Raw genomic sequence first — 20,088 nt, forward strand, 5'->3', positions numbered from 1 at the left:
ACATTTAAAGGTAACTATTGAAATCAGTAAGGTAGCTGCTCAGAAAAGAATCTCAATCTCTTCAAAACACTGCTACTTAAATTAAAATTAATTCACGCAGACCAGTGCCACCATAAATTCTTGGTCATCAACCTCATCTGGGCCCTCTGCCTGGCAATGTTACTGTGACATCCTTGTTGGCACTCTCACTCACTCTCCACAGCAACTATTTCCAATATCCCCTTCCGACGTTTTTCAAACTGCCAACATAGTCTGCTCCTTACTCTCAGAAGAAAGCCTCACTTCTTACTTCGCAATGAAAACTGAAGCCATCAGAAGAGAACTGCTTCCCCTTCCTGATATCCAACATAGAAATTCCCGCCCCTGCTCTATCACAGTAGAAGCTGCTGCAGGTCCTTCCTCCTGGATCTGATCCCTTCATCTGGACTCCGGATTCCATCCTTTCAAATCTAGTCAAACACTTCATTCTGTAATCACCTCTCAGTAACGTTTCCAACCTCTCCCACCTCTCCCTTTTCCTGGGCTCCTTCCCATCAACTTTAAAACATGTTTGAAGCTCTCCCAATTTTAATGAATCCCAAAATTAAAAATCCATTACCCCACCTTTCACTCCAGCTAATTCCTCATCTCCCATACACACCTCAACTACTGTACTTGTATCCTGGCTTCTGCACTCACCAAAATTACCAACAAATACTTTTCATGCTTACTTCTTCTCTCAAAATGTTTGAAATTACTGACTAGTCCATTCTTACTTCCATAGCTTAATTTATAATTTATCATCTATATAAAAATGACAGATATATAGACAGAGATAGAGGTATCAAATCTCTCTCCTAAGTGCTAGACCTATATAATTAGGTTACACCTGCATATGCAATTGCTTAACTTGTCTCATCAATCACTCACCAACTCAGCAAATCCAAATCTTAACTCATCTTTCCCTTGATCCTCCAGCCCCCTCCCATACTGCTTCTCTGGAGTTCTTCAGGGGATGCACCACTCCCTAACAAGTTGCCCAAACCATGATCTGCGAGTCATATCTGGGTTTTTTCCTCAATTCTCACAGCCAATCAACCACTAAAGCTGTAACAATTCTTCCTTCTAAATATAGTATCTCCTAAGTCCACTCACTTCTCTCCATCTTTAATTCCACTACCTAGTGCAGGCCATTAACCCTCTCTTATTACTCCAACTGACTCCCAAACCAACTTTGCTCCCCTCCAATCCATTTCTCTCCATGATCTTTCAATGATACAAATCCAACATGTTATTCTCCTGCTCAAACAAGTCAATTGCTTCCTGCCTCCTTAGGATGTGGTAAACTAGACTCCTTAGATTGGCTTGCCAGGCATTTATTCTATGGCCTGATCTACCTCCCTAGCCATATGTCTTGAACTTGCCCTGCTCTCTCTGACCTTTAGCCTGTCCTCACATTGTTCCCTCTGCCTTACGGACCTCTTCCCTTATTACCAGATTAGCTTCCAGTTAATCACCCTTAGGTTTTCTGCTTAAATGCCAACCCCTCCAAGAAACTTTAGTACAGTGCTGTGGTAAAGAGTACAGGCTCTACAACCTAAATGCCCATCAACAGACGAATGGATAAAGAAGTTGTGGTACATATATACAATGGAATATTACTCAGCCATAAAAAGGAACGAAATTGAGTCATTTGTTGAGAAGTGGATGGATCTAGAGACTGTCATACAGAGTGAAGTAAGTCAGAAAGAGAAAAACAAATATCATATATTAATGCATGTATGTGGAACCTAGAAAAATGGTACAGATGAGCCGGTTTGCAGGGCAGAAGTTGAGACACAGATGTAGAGAATGGACATATGGACACCAAGGGGGGAAAACTGTGGTGGGGTGGGGATGGTGGTGTGCTGAATTGGGCGATTGGGATTGACACGTATACACTGATGTGTATAAAACTGATGCCTAGTAAGAACCTGCAGTATAAAAAAACAAACAAAACAAAACAAAACAAAAAAGAGAATCCTAATGTGATTTCTTTATAATGGGTGTGTTCCTTATCTTATCCTAGTGTCTAAACTCTTCTCCATGGCTGGACCCCAAATAATATTCCTTTACATGCTAAGTGGTATCTGGAGAGTGGGATAGGTTTAATAAATACCCTAACCCTAACGCATACCCTAACCCTAACGCGTACCCTAACCCTAACACGTACCCTAATCCTAACCCGTACACTAAACCGAGCCCTAACCCTAAAACTAACCGTAACCCTAACCCATACCCTACGCCGTACCTGAACCCGTACTCTAAGCCGTACTCTAACCCTAACCCTAACCCTAACCCTAACCCTAAGCTACCCTTGACTGCTTCTGCCTCCAATAGATTTCCTAACACTAGTGTTTTAAGGAACAGGTTAAAAAGAGAATCCTAATGTGATTTCTTTATAATGGGTGTGTTCCTTATCTTATCCTAGTGTCTAAACTCTTCTCCATGGCTGGACCCCAACTAATATTCCTTTACGTGCTAAGTGGTATCTAGAGAGTGGGATAGGTAAAAAAAAAAAAAAAAGAGTACAGGCTCTAGAGCTCCCCTGCCTGTTCTTGTTTTTTTGTTTTTGTTTTTAAATTTTCTGGCTGCACTGTGCGGCCTGCAGGATCTTAGTTCCCCAACCAGTGATAGATCCCGGGTCCCGGCAGTAAAAGTGCAGAGTCCGATCCACTGGACAGCCAGGGAATTCCTGCCTGGGTTTAAATCCCACCTCCACCATTACTTCTTGGTGCCTCAGTTCCCAGATCATAAAATGTAGATGATGATAACAACAGTAATAATCTCAGAGTTGTTGAGAGGATTAAATTAGTAATTGTAAAATAAAGCTCTTGGGATAGTTCCTGGAACATAATAAATGCTCAATAAACATTCGCATGAAAGCTTCCGTGGATCTCCTCCAACTGGTTAACTTTCCTAGCACCAACACAGTACCCTGAATCGACTTCATTACAGCACTTGACTACACACACCTGATTACTTTGTCTTCCCTTCTTGATTTTGAGTACAGAGGTCATGTCTAGTTTTCTTACCACTACAACCCCAGCTTCTACTTCAATGTCTAGCACAGAGTAGATGTCTAATAAATGAGTTGAACATTGCTTCTAAAAACTTCTTCATCAATAGGATAACAAGCCACAGACTGGGAGAAAATATTCGCAAAAAAAATATCTGATAAAGGACTGTTACCTAAAATACACAAAGAACTCTTAAAACTCAACAATAAGAAACAAACTGATTTAAATATGGGCAAAAGTTCTGAATAGACACCTCTCCAAAGAAAATATACAGACGGTAAATAAGCACACGTAAAGATGCTCTACATCATATGTCATTAGGGAACTGCAAATTAAAACAAGAATGAGATACCACTACACACCTATTAGAATGGTGAAAATCCAAAACACTGACAACACCAAATGTTAGTGAGGATATGAAGTAATGGGAACTCTGGTGTAAATTCAAAATGGTACAGCCACTTTGGAAGACAGTTTGGCGTTTTCTCATAAAACTAAACATACTCTTGCCATACAATCTAGCAGTCACACTCTTTGGCATTTATCCAAATGAGCTGAAAACTTACATCCACACAATGGGACTTCCCTGGTGGTCCAGCGGTTAAGACTCTGGACTTCCACTGTAGGGGGGCGGGTTCCATCCCTGGTCAGGGAACTAAGATCCCACATGCATGCCGCAACTAAAAGTTCTCATACCACAACTAAGGAGTCCGCAAGCCACAACTAAGGAGCCTGCCTGCCGCAACTAAGGAGCCCTCAAGCCACAACTAAGGAGCCCTCGAGCCGCAACTAAGAAGCCCATCAGCCACAACTAAGGTCCAGTGCAACCTAATTAATTAAAAAAAAAAAAGTCCTTCAGTAGGTGAATGGATAAACTGTGGTACCACTCAGCAAATGGAGTACTAGTCAATGCTCTAAAAAAAAAAAAAGAGCTATCAGACCATGAAAAGGCAAGGAGGAACTGTAAATGCATATTACTAAGTGAAAGAAGACAGTCTGAAAACGCTATATACTATATGGTTTGACCAATGTGACATGCTGGAAAGGAAGAGCTATGGAGACAGGAAAAAGATCAGTAGTTGCCAGAGGTTGGCAGGGAAAGGGCAGAGCACAGAGGATTTTAGGGCAATGAAACTATTCTGTATACTATAACAGTGGATAGTTACCACTGTACATTTGTCAAAACCCACAGAATGTATAACACCAAGAGTGAACACTAACATAAACTATGGATTTTGGATGATAATGATGTGTCACTGTAGGTTCTTCAATTGTAACAAATGTACCACTCTGGTGCAGGACGTTGATAGTGAGGGAGGGAAGAAGGGGTAATATGGGAATGCTCTGTACTTTCTGCTCAATTTTGCTATGAACCTAAAACTGCTCCAAAAAATAAAGTCTATTTTAAAAAAATCTTCTGTTGCTTTAAAAACATCCTTTTAAACTGCTACTTTATACACTGAGCTATAAAAAAACAATTTTAAGACTCTAGATTAGTTACTCCTCAAGGTTATTCATTTGAACCACAGAAAATGATGCGAATAACTGTTTTCTTGATTCTCCTGAGAATGAACATAGCTAGGACCATTCCAGATTCACAGGTAAGAAGTTATTTCATTACATACAGTGAATGCTTAAGGATTATAAATGTTTGTTGCCACCTTACACTCATATCTTCCTTTTGTGTGTGTGGATGTGCAAGAAGTTTATTGGGGAGTACTCTTGAGAACGACACTCAGGAGGCATCAAGGAAATAGAACTGGGCAGTGGAAGAAGCTGAACTGCAATATTGCAGTGCAGTCACTACAAAGCTCTCGGCTGATCTCACAAGGAACCCTGGAACTAGGATGGCCCTTTAGAGTTGTCCAGAAGTGAAGCAAGGGGGCCACAGACTTTGGGTGGTTTTTTGTTTTTTTTAAGAATAATCAAACTAACATGACTGATGCGTTCTTTTATTTCTAATTCAACCCTGGAAATAACGCCACGTTTTAAAAAAAAGCAAGATATGATCAAATAAGAAGACATACAATATGTACAGAATTAAAACAATGGTAAACAGGTGATTTAAGATAGCCAAAACTGGGCTTCCCTGGTGGCGCAGTGGTTGAGAGTCTGCCTGCTAATGCAAGGGACACGGGTTCGAGCCCTGGTCTGGGAAGATCCCACATGCCGCGGAGCAACTAGGCCCGTGAGCCACAACTACTGAGCCTGCGCGTCTGGAGCTTGTGCTCCGCAACAAGAGAGGCCACAACAGTGAGAGGCCTGCGCACCACGATGAAGAGTGGCCCCCACTTGCCGCAACTAGAGAAAGCCCTCGCACAGAAACGAAGACCCAACGAAATAAATAAATAAATAAATAAATAAGATAGCCAAAACTCAAAAATGAAGTGGCCTTTTAATCCAAAGAAAATCCTTCACCCTTACTATTACTTCATCAGCCAGTAACAACAGTGGTAAAGCACCTTAGTTTACAAAGTAATTTCACAGGTTTCTCTAGCCCCCTAACTAGATTAATCCTCTCCCCAATTACATATTCCCCAAACACCCTATACACCTTTCTGTCACAACGATCACACTATTTGTCTCTCCCAGTCTGCTTGCACCACGTGGGCAGGGACTAGGTCTGTCTCATTCTCCACTATGAACTCGGTATCTATCTTTCAGTGTGACACACAGTGGACATTCAATGAATGTTTAGCGACTAACTGAAAAGTTTCCCCCCAAATGATCAAAAACTAAAAAAGCAACTGTTTTTCTCTCATTGATAACTTAATTATCTAAGCAGTTAATATGTGTATCTACCAAGAACAGTACACAAACTTGCTAAATCACTAAAGAAATACCCCATCATACTTTTAGAGAAAGTTATCTAGACTACTAACTAGACTGTTCCAAACAGTAAAATGTGAAGTTTTCTTCTGCATACCAGCCACATACCCTTGTTAAGTTGACTGGCCTTAATGAGACAGTATTCTTCTTGAAGATAGGGTTAAAGGGGTCATCATCCTCTCTCCACCCTTTCAGAGCCAGACTTTTTTTTTTTTTTTAATCATTTATTTATTTATTTATTCATTCATTTTTGGCTGCACTGGGTCTTCGTTGCTGTGCGCGGGCTTTCTCTAGTTGCGGCGAGCGGGGGCTACTCTTCGTTGCAGTGCGCGGGCTTCTCATTGCGGTGGCTTCTCTTGTTATGGAGCACGGACTCTAGGCGCATGGGCTTCAGTAGTTGTGGCACGTGGGCTCAGTAGTCGTGGCTCGCGGGCTCTAGAGCGCAGGCTCAGTAGTTGTGGTGCACGGGCTTCGTTGCTCCGCGGCATGTGGGATCTTCCCGGACCAGGGCTCGAACCCGTGTCCCCTGCACTGGCAGGCGGATTCTTAACCACTGCGCCACCAGGGAAGTCCCAGAGAGGCAGACTTCTTGAAAACAACGTCCTTAAGCATAAACTCTGCTGCCTCACCTCACTCTTTCTCCTTTACTCACAGCAAACCAGCTTTCACTTCCACTACAACGCTGAATCCAGTCTCTTCAAAGTCACCAACAACCTGGGATAGCTAAGTCCAGTGAACACATTTTGGTCCTTCTCTTATTCAACCTTAACAGTTTTGACACTGTTTTTGCTTTTCAGTGTTTTTAGGAGCAACAAAGGAGATTCACTGCTCAGGCGCTCCTGCTGTGCCTTTAACTGTATGTTCAGGTAGTAAACTACCATAGGTGTTAGAAGGAAAGAAAAAGTTGGACTCTAACTTCCTATAGTACAAACCCACTCAAAACCTAAAGTAGTAAGAATAAGTTTAATCTACCTCCCCCACCTTTGAAAACTAAGTGGCGTAATGGTAAGGGGCTGGGGGATGGGGGTCATTTTGCTTAACTCAAAAATTAAAAAGCAGGAAAAAACTATAAAATCTTTCCAACTTCTACTAAAAAAGATAAATAATATATAATTAAAGTTACCCATCCCTATTTTAACATATATTTTGTAATTTAAAAATGTATATTACATTTCTGTACTTTAACCTCCTTAGTAATAAAATATGGTAGCTTTTAATCATGACTAAAAATGTCATATGACATTGATTATATTATTAAAAACACAGTCAATTTACTTCACTTTAAAAACAGACAAGACCCTTAAGTAGACACGTTGGCAGGAAGCATAATTTTACAGAATTCCCCTTATGCAATAAATCTTTTAGTACCACATCAAACTTGGCTTTCTTCTTTCAAAAGAAATTAAAATTTGCATGTGAATTACAGAGTTCAATCTCATTCATCAATGATAGACCGTGGACTCTGAAAAATGTCATGTTCCTTCATACCAGTTTCATAGCTTCTGAATCAAGGTAGATATGCCTCCTGTCTGGCAATGAGTATAGTAACAGGAAGACTCAAATAACCTTGAAAAGTGTTGCTTCACTCTACATGTAAAACATCTCTTTGGTATCTTAGTCAACAAATCAATTTCAAATGCAAATGAGTAAAATAATACTAATAATTCAAATCAATATCCCTGCAAGAATGTTAACTACCTATTTTCCTCTTATTGTGTTCCCCAGCTCTTTATTTTAGATGGAAAACACTTTCATTAACAGATAACATTGATGACCACCCCGCCCAACCAAGAGATGAAGGACTTTGCTCAAGGCCACAAATAAATCAAAATGAAAATGGAATTTAGATACCAAATGCCAGTCATTTAATTTACATTCTAACAGTTTAAGGTATCTCTTTTTTTTTCACTAGTTGCTATAAATTTACCATCTTAGCCATTTTTAAATGTACAGTTTAATAGTGTTAGCTATATTCACATTGATGTTAACAGTTTAATCTTTTTAATCTTTTAATAGATAAATCTATTATTAAAAATATGGTTTTGTAGAAACATATCTGCCTAAATTTACTCATGGTTAGCTACAGAACAATTTATTTAAATTGCAAGAGTGGGGATTCAGATAACTCATTTTGACTTTACGGTATCATAAACATAAGTAAACAGGAGCCAGACTGAAGGGACTTGCACTTTAGAAATCTGGGACAACTTGAGCACCAAAACATTTAAGAGTAGTAATGGATGAAGTAACCTACTGAATGAAGTAAGGATCCATGAGTCCATAAATAAATACATCAATAAGCAAGAAGGAAATGTTCTTTCTTATAATAATACAAAGCTAATAAAAGTAGAAGGAATGGACTTCCTTGGTGGTGCAGTGGTTAAGAATCCGCCTGCCAATGCCGGGGACACGGGTTCGAGCACTGGTCTAGGAAGATCCCACATGCCGTGGAGCAACTAAGCCCGTGCGCCACAACTACTGAGCCTGCGCTCTAGAGCCCGCGAGCCACAACTACTGAGCCCACGTGCCACAACTACTGAAGCCCACACGCCTAGAGCCCAAGCTCTGCAACGAGAAGCCACGGCAATGAGGAGCCCACACACGGCAACGAAGAGTAGCCCCCACTCACCACAACTAGAAAAAGCCCGTGCGCAGCAACGAAGACCCAACGCAGCCAAAAATAAAATATAATTAATTAATTAATTTTTTTAAAAAGTAGAAGGAATGATGAAATTAGAAAAATCACTATTTTACATCGCAGTACTCATTTCTCAGGCAAGAATCATCAACAGATAAGACTAATGGGTGAAAGTCTGATGAGAAACAGAAGAGTTACATAGTCTCAATGTAACTCTCCACAAATTAGTTAAAAATCAGGAAGCGATGAGTAGTAATTTGATAGTGGAGAAACCTGCTGAACACTTTAGCCAAGTAATTACCATCACCAATAATGGGGTAAACCAACATTATGAGCCTCCTAATATGATGCACTGAGAACACAGTACCACTTCTGTGATACTCCTGCCAGTACATAACCTGAAACTAATCAGAGGAAACACCAGACAAACCTAAATCGGGGGACAGTCAACAAAATAGAAGGCCTGTACTCTTCAAAAATGTCAATGCCATCAAAGCCAAAGAAAGGCTGAGGAGTTTTCTAACGAAGACTGAAGAGACATGAGAACTAAATGCAAGGCATGATCCCAGACTATCCTAGACCAGAATAAGAAATACTGCTACAGATGCAAACTATTACATACAGAATGGATAAACAACAAGGTCCTTATAGTAGAGCACAGGGAACTGTATTCAATATCCTGAGATAAACCATAATGGAAAAGAATATAAAAAATAATGTGTACACACACACGTATATAAATGAATCACTTTGCTGTACAGCAGAAATTAACACACTGTAAATCAACTATACTTCAACTAAAAAACAATAAAAAAATACTGCTACAAATGAGTAACAAGACAATTGGTAATACTTGAATAATATCTACAGATAATAGTATTGTATCATTGTTAAACTTGCTGATTTTGCCAATTATCCTGTGATAATGAAAGATGAACCTCCTTGTTCATAGAAAATATACTGAATTATTTAGGAGTAAAAAGCATGTCTGCAACATACATATTATATCAGAAAAATAATATGTATATATGAGGAGAGAGAAAGCAAATGTGCCAAACTGTTAATAGCCGGTGAAACTCAGCAAAGGGTTTTGAGAATTCTTTGTACTATTCTTGCAACTTTTCTGTAAGCTTGAAATTTCTAAATTTTTAAAGTTAAATATGTATGTGTATCTATGTATCCATTTTACAAGTGTTCCCGCCATTTTCCTATACCCTTGAAATTCAAATCTCTCAAATGTTCTTAATGACTTTAGAGGAGCTACTCTACTTAGCATGACTTCAAATTCTGAAAATAAAGTCAAGGTCAAAGTCTTTGGCAAACCACAGTAAAGATTTGGAAATACTGCCTATGTATATTGGCAGTGTTTATAATGACTTAAGCTAGTCGTTCCATTTTTTTCTGTTAGTGCTACAAAATAACTGAGTCCTAAACTCCCCCTCCACAACTATTTCACTTATGCCAGACTTCTAACCTGTCCACATAACTACCTTCCAATTACTGTATAGGTAAGGATCTGGCTCTGATACCTGGAACTTTCCCAAATTCACGACTTTAACTTGTTTATGTCTGAGTCATCTGAGGAAAATTTCTGGGGGAGACTGAATACTGACCAGAAGGATGTGGGTTTGAACTTTGAGTGTATTGGGGGGGGGGGGCGGGGCGGGGTTGGGATTTTTTTTTTTTTAAGGGAACAAGAATACATAAGAAAAGGGCCTACAGATATCTAGAAAGACTGCCAACTATGTTTCAGGGAGAAAATCCCAGCGTTGGTACGAAAACATGCATGCACAAGAAAAACTGTAGAAAAAGTACAAAACGTCAGGAAAAGTTTCTGACCCAAGTTTAGCAATCTTGTCACTTAACCATCAGAATATCTACAGAATCTACAATATGAATTGTTACTTGACTTGTAATTGGTCAATCTCCAAATACTACTGTCCCATAGCATTAGGACAAACACATATTTTCTATCAGTCTCACAATAGCAAAATGTGGTAAACTCATGATTTGTAACTAATGAAAGCATCAAAAACTTACCGCTACCAATAATCGTTCCCTAGCTATTTAACCAGCTATCTGCTGGTTTAAAAGCAGGTCAGCTTGCAGTAAAAAGACGCCTGCCTTTCAAAATTGGCTATAGCTGTCAGTACAATCACCTAAACGCAGCACTGCCCCATTAGCCAGAGAGCAGAGCAAGTTTCCAAAACCCCATCGACCCTCGCTCGCCCCAGCACTTGACAGTGAGTGAATTCGAAGAGCCGCAATGCACCCAGGGAAAATGTTTAATTCTTCCAGAAACGTCACCCTCCAAGCTGAATTCAGGTTTTAAACTTTTTCCAAGAGGACATCCCGGCGGCGACATTTTCCTCCCTCGGGTAAAGATTCCCCGGGGACTCAGCTGCTCGCTCCCCGCCAAAGGTGGAGAAACTGGCGGCCTGTCAGTGCTGGAGGGTGGAAGAGGGGCTGGGAAGAGAACGGGGAGGAGGAGGGGCAGCGGGAGCGCAGATTCAGTACTCTGACATCTGACCTCGACCCCCACCTGGCGGCCCGGAAGGAGGCAAGGGCAGACCCCAGAACTTTGAGCCCGAGCCCTAGGCCGGGCTGGGCCTGCCAGCGCGAGGGCCAGTCAGGTCTGGGGGTGGCGGTGACCTTCGCCCAGACCTTCACAAGGACAGCAGATCGAGGCTGGACCGTCACCGGGCTCGACCCTTCCCGCCCGGACTCACCGCCCGCCGGAGCCGCCCAGGAGCCACCGCTCGGAACATGGTCACTGCACCCGTTAGCTTCACACTAGCCGAGAGCGTACCCAACTGCACAGCCCCCGCGAGTCACCGTAACGCTCGCGAGACTCAGGAACGAGAGCGAACGCCCCGGCGAGGAGAGCGAGCTCCCGGTTTCTGCCTGTCCATTGGGCGGTCGCGCAGCCAATGGGGACGGCGGAAAGTTAGGGGCTGGACTTGGGAGTGGGGCAAAGGTGAGGCTGTTAACTAGGAAACGTAGGGTGAAGCCAGGCTAAAGAAAGGCCGGACATATATACTCTACCAAACGTAAAATAGATAGCTAGTGGGAAGCAACCGCATAGCACAGGGAGATTAGCTCGGTGCTTTGTGACCACCTAGAGGGGTGGGATAGGGAGGGTGGGAGGGAGAGAGATGCAAGAGGGAAGAGATACGGGAACATATGTATATGTATAACTGATTCACTTTGTTATAAAGTAGAAACTAACACACCATTGTAAAGCAATTATACTCCAATAAAGATGTTAAAAAATAAAAAAATAAGAAAAATTTAAAAAAAATAAGAAAGGCCGGGGCAAAGCGGGCAAACTGCCGGTGACTGTATAGCACACTGTCTGCCAGCCCCAGTGTGCAACGCTTGTTGGACTGAACTTTCCCACTGAGCTGATGACGCCACTGTCCTGGCTTCCCAGACCTCTGGACGAAGTTCACCTCTCTCACTCTAATTATTCTTCTGCCTGTTCATTTGATCACAGATATCAATGTTAACCCCTGCACTGTGCTAAACACATTTTCCAGGTCAGGGGAATATAATAAAAGGATGCATAAAATGTTGACCTCACCAAACTCTGGAGGAAACATACGAGTAAACCTATCATTACTATTATGGGAGGAGGGATTCCTGGAATTGGTGATATTTGAGCTGGGTTCTAGAAGAGGAACCTCCGGAGCACAAACAGGGAAGGAACATGACAGGAAGGTCCAAGGACAAGGGGCAGGATGCTGAGCGCTGCCTGTAGAAGGAAGCAGATTGGGAAAGGTCTTGAATGAGGGAGTAACATGCAGCCCCACCCTAGCCCTCTTCTCTCCCCACTCTTCCTATCCTGGGACAGGCCCACCCACACCCTGGATTCAGTGCTCTTGACTGCCAAATCTCTTCTGATCTTTGGATCCGCTTATCCACCTGCCTACTGGGCATCTCCTCAGGATGTTTCTCAACACCTCAGACCCACATATCCACAACTGACTGGACATTACCTTCCAGACTTTATTCTCCTCCTGTATGCCCTTTCTCAGGGAATGCTTTCCACCTCCACCCAGCTGCTCAAGCCAAAAACCTGGGGGTCATACTTGACTTGTTTCTTCCTTTATTCCCTATCCTATGAGTCACTAAATTCTAGCGATTCCACTCCCAAAACAGCTCCCAAATCCATCCAGGACTCTCTTCTACCACGCTCTGTGTTTGCATTGCTGCAGTTGCTTCTTTACTCTTCTCCCAGTTTCCAGTCTTCAATCCATCTCCCACTGCAACCAAAGGGCTCTTTCAAAAGAGCAAACTGGTGATGTTACTCCCCTGTTGAATACACTTCAATGGCTACCCATTGATTTTAGGATAAAATGCAAACCCCTTAACGTGATGTATAAGCCCTGTGTGAGCTGATCTTTTCCTTCCTCTTTTACCCCCTTTCCATCTCCCATGGCCATACAGAATTTCCTTCACATCCTCCAACGCCCTATTCCTTCTGCCTCCCCACTCTCTTCCCCCTCCCTCTCCCCTTTACTCCTTCAACTGTTTAATACTTATTCACTCTTGACATTTCAGCTTGGACTTTCCTCCCCCCAGTAACTGAATTAGACCTCTCTTCCACATGCCCCTATTTCTGCCTGTACTTCGCCTGTATATAGCGGCAATTGCCACATTGGTTGTAATGGCCTGGTTACTTGTCTGTCTCACCCATCTGACTGTAAGACCTGTAAAGGCAGAGTCTATCCTACTTTTTTTATTAATGTGTCTTCACACCTTGCACAGTGCCTGGCTCACAGGAGGCATTCAATCAGTATTTGTTGGATGCATCTGCAAATCAACGAGTGACTTGCTAAAGAGTCTGGACTTTAAGCAGGGGAGTGATACACCCAGAATTTGTCTCACTTCCCAATTTTGTAACCATCTACCTTTCGATCCTTGTCGAGTCTACCAACAAATCCCACTGGCTTTACCTTCAAAAGATGTCCAGAATCCAACAGCTTCCACCAACATGTCTTCATTCCTCCACCACTACCACCTCCCCTCAGGCCCCTATCGTCTCTCCCCTGGATCACGGAAGGAACCTCCTGACTGGTCTTTCTGTTTATACCTGTGCCTCCTGAAGTCTCCTCTTCAAACAACAGACTGATTGTGTCCTCTGCTCAAAGCGCTCTTCTACCACTATGCCCCAACAGACCTCGCTGCTCTTTGAACACACCAAGCAGCTCCCATCTCCGGGCTTTGCACTCCCGTTGTTCCCTCTGCCTGAAATGCTCTCCCCTGGGGACCCAAGTGCCTCTTTTTCTCACTTCATTCAGGTCTCTGTTCAAAAGCCACATTTTCAGAAAGGTCGACCTTGGCCACCCTACGTAAAACAGCCCCCCTCCTTCCGCACTCTCTGTCATCTCGTTTGACTTTCCTTCTTGGCATTTACCACCACCTGACAGGATGCACGTTTCTATTCATTTGTGTTTCTTGCTAATCTCACTGCACGGGAATGTAAGTTCCCTGGAGCAAGAACTTTGAGCCAGCAAACGTTCGAAGGGCCCTGTGCTTGGCTTTTGCTCTTGCCTCTGTCTGGAATTCCCTTCCCCACCCAGCAGACCTCTATTCCACAATTAACGCTCAGCTCACATGACATTTCTTCTGTGAGGCTTTCCCCGACCCTCTAGGATGAATGAACCCTTTCCTCTTCTTCACTCTCCTGGTTCTGTGACCATAACTTGAACATACGTTACATCCACTTAGAATATGTCCGCGCCCATGTGGTGGGCTGGGGCTCGGGACACCCTCAGTGAGTCTGCATGTGAGAGGGGCCGTTTAGTATTCCATATGTCACTGCATTTGCCTCCCAACCCAGTTTCCCAGTTGGACTCATAGAAGAAGAGGGAAGCGTGCTTTAAGTAAAAACTGAAAGGGGTATTTTACTAAAAATGATGTAAAAAAGTGGTCCACAAAGCCACCTCCTCCCCTGCCTCCCCACCCATGACAAAGCAGAACACAAAAGAGGAGAGGAGCTTCCCCACCCCCTCCCCACCCATGACAAAGCAGAACACAAAAGAGAAGAGGAGCTTCCCCACCCCCTCCCCACCTCCATCTCCCACCGGGCAGCTTTGGCACCACCCAGCCTCTGGTGAATCAGCAGCAGCTGTGCCCAGCGGAGGCGCGATGCCAACGGGGACAGGGTGGTTCCTGGCAGAGCCGAGCCAGAGCCAAGGAAGAGGCAGAAAACTGCCCAGGTCTAATGGTAAGTGACCAGACCTGCGCATGAGCACAGAGGGGACGCCCCTTGGGACTTCGCCGGGGAGTGGTGGGGAGTTCTATATCCACACGCGGGTCAACAACCACCGAAATGTGTGCACGAAAACATCTAACTTAGAGGGATTTCCCTGTAGATACGTGGGTGTCTGTTTTTCCCCCTCAGTTATGAGCTGCTCTGATGGCAAGACCCCATGATTTTTATTATCTGGTTCATGTTTAGTGAGTGTTTGTAGAAATGTTTGTCCAAAGAGAAAAGGGAGTAAGAGAGGGTGGGGAGAGGGAGGAAGGAGTTGCTGCAGTCAAGCCCTGAAGACTTACTCCAGTCTCTTGGGAAAAACAGCTCTTTCCTCTTCACAGGCCAGTTTCAGGAGCAGCTTCTCCAGGATTCCTGGTGAAAACTTATAAGAGGAGAGTTAGTGGGATGAACTACAGCCCCAGCTGCTGCAACTCTCTCGGGGGCCACACTCCTTCCTCGTCAGCCAAGCTAAGCTCCCCTTACCATCAGCGGGCACCTCCTCTGGGCTCAGTGGTTTACCTGCTGATCTGAGCCCTTGGCCACCAGGCCCTTCTTAGGCCAGGGTTGTTGTACTTGTCCATTTATCATCACAAGTGGGCAAGAGAGTACTGAGAAGCATCCAAGTGGATCACTCTTGGCCAAGATGATGTCTCCTCTTCTTGCCTGCTGGTCCCTGCATACAAGGTGCCCAAAATGCCCAGGTGGCATCTGTAGCTAAATACTTCAGTGGGACTCTTACCGTGTCCTTTGGTGGAAGATTCCCAGTTTGGAGTCAAAGACCTCTAACCCTGCAGAGCCCCGAGCTGTGAGGTCTGGAAGCCCAATCTCCTCGAGAGCTCACTGAGAGTGATGGTAAAGTAGGCCCCTCCTGCTTCCACCCTTTGGTTCCTGGATCCATGTATTCTTCCTGCTGGGGACACAGCACCATATAAAGGTCTTTGATTCAAGATGCACATGGCATCCTGGAGGATGAACCCCATCCTCATGAAGTATTACCTCCAAGCTGGTGCTTCAAGTGGGCCTTCAGGAGGTCATTCTGATGCCCTATCAGGCCAGCAGCTTCGGGGTGGTAGAGTGTGTGACTGGATCAGTGACTCCTGTGATCACAGACTCATTCCTGCACCTCCAGTGCAATAAATTAGGTCCCGGGTTTGACATGCTGTTATGTAGGATCCCATGCTGGTGAATCAAATACTTGATAAGCCCTCAGATAGTGGTGCTGGCTAAGGTCTTGGGGGCAGGAAAGGTAAACAGTACCCTGAATATGTGTTAATTCCTATCTGGATGAATCATGGTTCTTCCAGGGTGGAAGGGGTTCAATGTAGTCAACATGTCACCACATGGCCAGTTGGTGTCCTGGAGGAATGGTACCATATTGCTGGCTCATTCAGCAGCAGCAGTAGCTAGAACAGCCTTCTTAAGTGGGAGCCCATGCTACTAGGTTCATACTAGCCTCTCTTGCTGTCACTGTGGCCACTTCATTCATGTACCCTTAGTGCCAGCACTGGGTAGCTGACGGCAGAGGCTGGCTGAGGTCATCTGGCCAAGTGATTTTTTGTCTTCTTGGTTATTTAGTGCCTCTTTCATGGTGAATGCTTTCTGGTGGGTGTTAACATGTGATACAAATACTTTCATACTTGGTGCCAACTTCCACACACCCATTCATCCTTGTGTCTCTATCCCAGACCTCTTTGTCCTTAATCTTCCAATCTTTCTTCTTCCAGGCCCCTACTAAGCCACGTAGGCCATTCATCACTGCCCCTGAGCGCCTATATATTCTAACCTTGGGGCACCTCTCTGTCCACACAATGTGGATGACCAGGTGCACCTCCTGAAGCTCAGCCCACTAAGAAGAGTTTCCTTCACCACTATTTTCAAGGTCACCCCGGAGTGGGGCTACAATGCAACTGACATCCATTTTCAGTTTGAACTCACATACTGAGCCAACTCTCCATAAACCATATACAGGATTTTCCTCCTCTTGTCTGCTGGTTGTGAGGGATCCTACATACAGCAGTAAGTGTGAGCTGAGGATGGGTGCCGGTATAACATGGGGTCTGGGCTGCCTGCTCAGGCAACTTGCTCATGCTCTCTGGTTCTACTTGTGCTCAATTCCAGAACTACCACTTCCATCCTAGGACAGACTGTTGCTGCCTACCTGATGTTATGACTTGGTGGGTTTGATAGAACCCAGCTTATGATGGGTGGTTTCTGACATGTGGTTACTTGGTGTGGTTACACCAGCTTCCTTTTTGCAAAAGGCACATAAATCTCTGCTGTAGGGTGGCATGGCCTTGCTCCAGGGGCAAGGGCCTATTTTGTGATTCCCAGTGGAGGTTGCCATAAACTTCACACAGCATCTCTTCTACAACTGATAGCACTAGTACCAGCTATGGAAACATAAATGGCCTAATAGCAGGACTGCTGGGACTACAGCCTGGACCTGCTGTATAACCTTTTTCTGCCCTGAGCTGCATTAAAGCTGGCAGCCTTTTGTGTCACCTGGCTTATGGGTCAGAGCAATATGTCCAGGTGTGAAATATACCATGCCAAGGACCCAAAGAGGACTACCAGGCATTGTGCTTCCTTATTCGTGGTAGGAGGTACAATAATTTATCTTTTTCTTTGGATGGGTTATGTGGCATTCCCCTGACTCTGGACCCCTAAACATCTTACTGATGCTATCGGCCCCTGCGTCCTTATAGAATTTATCTCCCACCCTCTGGAGTACATGTGTCAGACCAAGGCCTCTAATGTGCTAGCCACCTTTTGTCCATCTGACTGAGTTAATATGATGTCTTTGTTGTAACAGATCAGTGTGATGTTTTGCAGGATGTCTAAATGGTCTTGATCTCTTCAGTCTGTCTTACTACAGAAGTTGAAAGTTAACATAGCTCTGGAGCAAAACTATAAATGTATAATGTTGATGTTCCATATGAATGCATACTGTGTCTGATCCACTTTCCTCATAGGGATAGGAAAGAACTTATTCACCAAATCGATGTCCACATAAAATGTACCTGAGGCTGTGTTCATTTGCTCTAGCCAAGATACCCAAACTGGTGTGGTGGCTGCAATAGGGCTACTACTTGGGTGAGTTTGGGCTAGTCCACTGTCATCCTCTAGGTTTAGTCTGGTTTCTGCAGGGACAATACTGATGAACTGAATGGAAAAATGATGGGATTCCTTTAGATCCTTAAAGCTTGCTTCATTGTATGCTGCCAAGGAGGCCCTCTGACTTTTACACATGGTCTTCAATTGCCTGTTAATCACTCCCAGTCTTTTATATTTTTCTCTAGGGCATCAGTGGAGCTTAGCAATTGCCACCCAATGCCATTGTCTTGTAGTTACTATTTCCCCTGTATCTCTCAAATGCCTAGCATATTCCCTTCCACAGGCAAAGCATCCCAATTCACCACCAGTGAAAGCTGTAACAATTGGACCACCACTTTATGTGAAGGGCTATCTGTATTCCAGCTACTGGCAGTGAGGGGGTCCTCAGTGCTGGTCTAGCAAAGAGTAATACAGCTCCAAATCCCCATCTCATCACCTGCTTTCTCAGACCGCTCCCATACTCCTGTTTCTATTGGAAGCAGGCTCTGAGACAAGTTTAAAGTACCTGATGACTATTGGGGGGATGCCCTTAAGATTCACACCTGTGTAAAGGATGAGACAGAAGCAGAATGGGGCAGAAGGAGAAGCTGGGCAGATATGTAGGCCTGAACAACAATCCAATGGAATGTGAATTATTCTGTTATTGAATAAGTGGAAAAGCACTGTGTTTATTATGCAATAACACTATTGCCATGCTAAAAGAATACAGTATATATCAACATTAACAGACTAAATGCTGACCACAATATTGTCAACCCATAGGAGAACAACCATCAGAAAAATTAGAAAATTAAAACTGGAATGTATCATCTGTGATATTTGAAACTGAATAGCTCATTACATCAGAATTTCTTCACAAATATAAAGAATGAAAACAAAGCTGCAACCAAAGTAAATTTCTGATTGGCTCATTTGTTAGCCAAACAAGGAAAGCCTTTTTACTGATGGTGATTTAATTAAATTGGGCTTGATTGCAGCAGCTGACAAAATGTGTCCAGAGAAAATTAACTTGTTTACTATGATTAGATTTGGGGGTAGAAGAAATGAGGGCATGAAAAGCAACATCAATAATCAATTAAAAATCAAGGTAAATTATTTCAAGTTGTTTTCTGTGGCTTTTGATGAGTTAACAGATGTTACCAATAATGCTCCGTTAGTCTTGTTTATTCAAGGAGTCAATGCTAAGTTTGAAGTTACTGTAGAATTGGCCTCTGTGAATAGTCTGAATGAACAGACTATTTCCTAAGAAGGTGAGAAAACACAAATCAGTACAACGTGAAGTGGAATCTGCTAAGACGTATTACACAGCCAATGGTGGCAAAAATATGTGTGAAGCAGAGAAAGGCTTAGACAAATTTAAAAACTTGTGAAAATGTAAGGTGTGTAAAGCCTGTACTTATTCATTGTATTATTTGTCAGCAGCTATTTCCTTGAAAATATTTTGAATCTATCATTTTTCATTGTCTCAGTGTCAGCAGTGAAATTCATTCACTCTCATGGACTCTTATCAGTTCTGTGATATTTTTGCTCAGAAATAGAAGCTGAACTTGTGCTACTACATAGCAGTTTGACGGTTTAGCAGTGGTAAGGTTTTATTGTGATTTTTAGCTCAGGGCCTAGATTGAAATTGTACTCAAATGTTTATAACAGCTTATTATCATAGCCCCAAACTGGAAATAACCCAAATGCCTATTAACTGGTGAATGAATTAACAGATCGTGGTCTATTGTATTCCATTGTGCTATGGACTGAATTGTGTTCCCTCCAAGTTTTTGTATTGAAGCCCTAACCCCCAATTTGGTAGTATTTGAAGATGGGGCCTTTGGGAGATAATAAGGTTCAGAGGAGGTCATGAGGGTGGGGACCCGGTGATGGGATTACTGCACCCTTCCTCTCTCGCACATTTGAGGACAGAGAGAGAAGGCAGCTGTCTGCAAGCCGGGCTTACCAGAACCCTACCATGCTGGCACCCTGATCTTGGACTTCAAGAACTGTGAGAAAATATATTTCTGTTGTTTGAGCCCCTCATCTGTGGCATTTTGTTATGGCAGCCCAAGCTAAGCATGATCCATTGTATTCCATTGTAAAACGATAAAAAAGGCACATACTACTGATACACACAACAACATGAATGAATATCAAAAGCATGCTAAGTGACAGAAGCCAGACACAAAAGACATACGATTTCATTTATATGACAGTCTGTA

The 20,088-nt window shown here is 43.3% G+C and overlaps 1 protein-coding gene across 1 annotated transcript in view; it reads right to left on the bottom strand.

The window, feature by feature from the left end:
* Positions 1 to 11,386, bottom strand: part of ETFA (electron transfer flavoprotein subunit alpha) — a 96,107-nt gene extending 84,721 nt beyond the window's left edge. Inside the window, exon 1 of the mRNA XM_007173421.2 lies at positions 11,235 to 11,386. Within this exon, the coding sequence (XP_007173483.1) occupies positions 11,235 to 11,273 (39 nt within the window). The 5' untranslated portion in view covers positions 11,274 to 11,386. The remainder of the gene's footprint in view (positions 1 to 11,234) is intronic.
* Positions 11,387 to 20,088: the final 8,702 nt, after the last annotated feature.

This window comes from Balaenoptera acutorostrata, chromosome 3, assembly GCF_949987535.1.
Source record: "Balaenoptera acutorostrata chromosome 3, mBalAcu1.1, whole genome shotgun sequence".
Classification (NCBI taxonomy): domain Eukaryota; kingdom Metazoa; phylum Chordata; class Mammalia; order Artiodactyla; family Balaenopteridae; genus Balaenoptera; species Balaenoptera acutorostrata.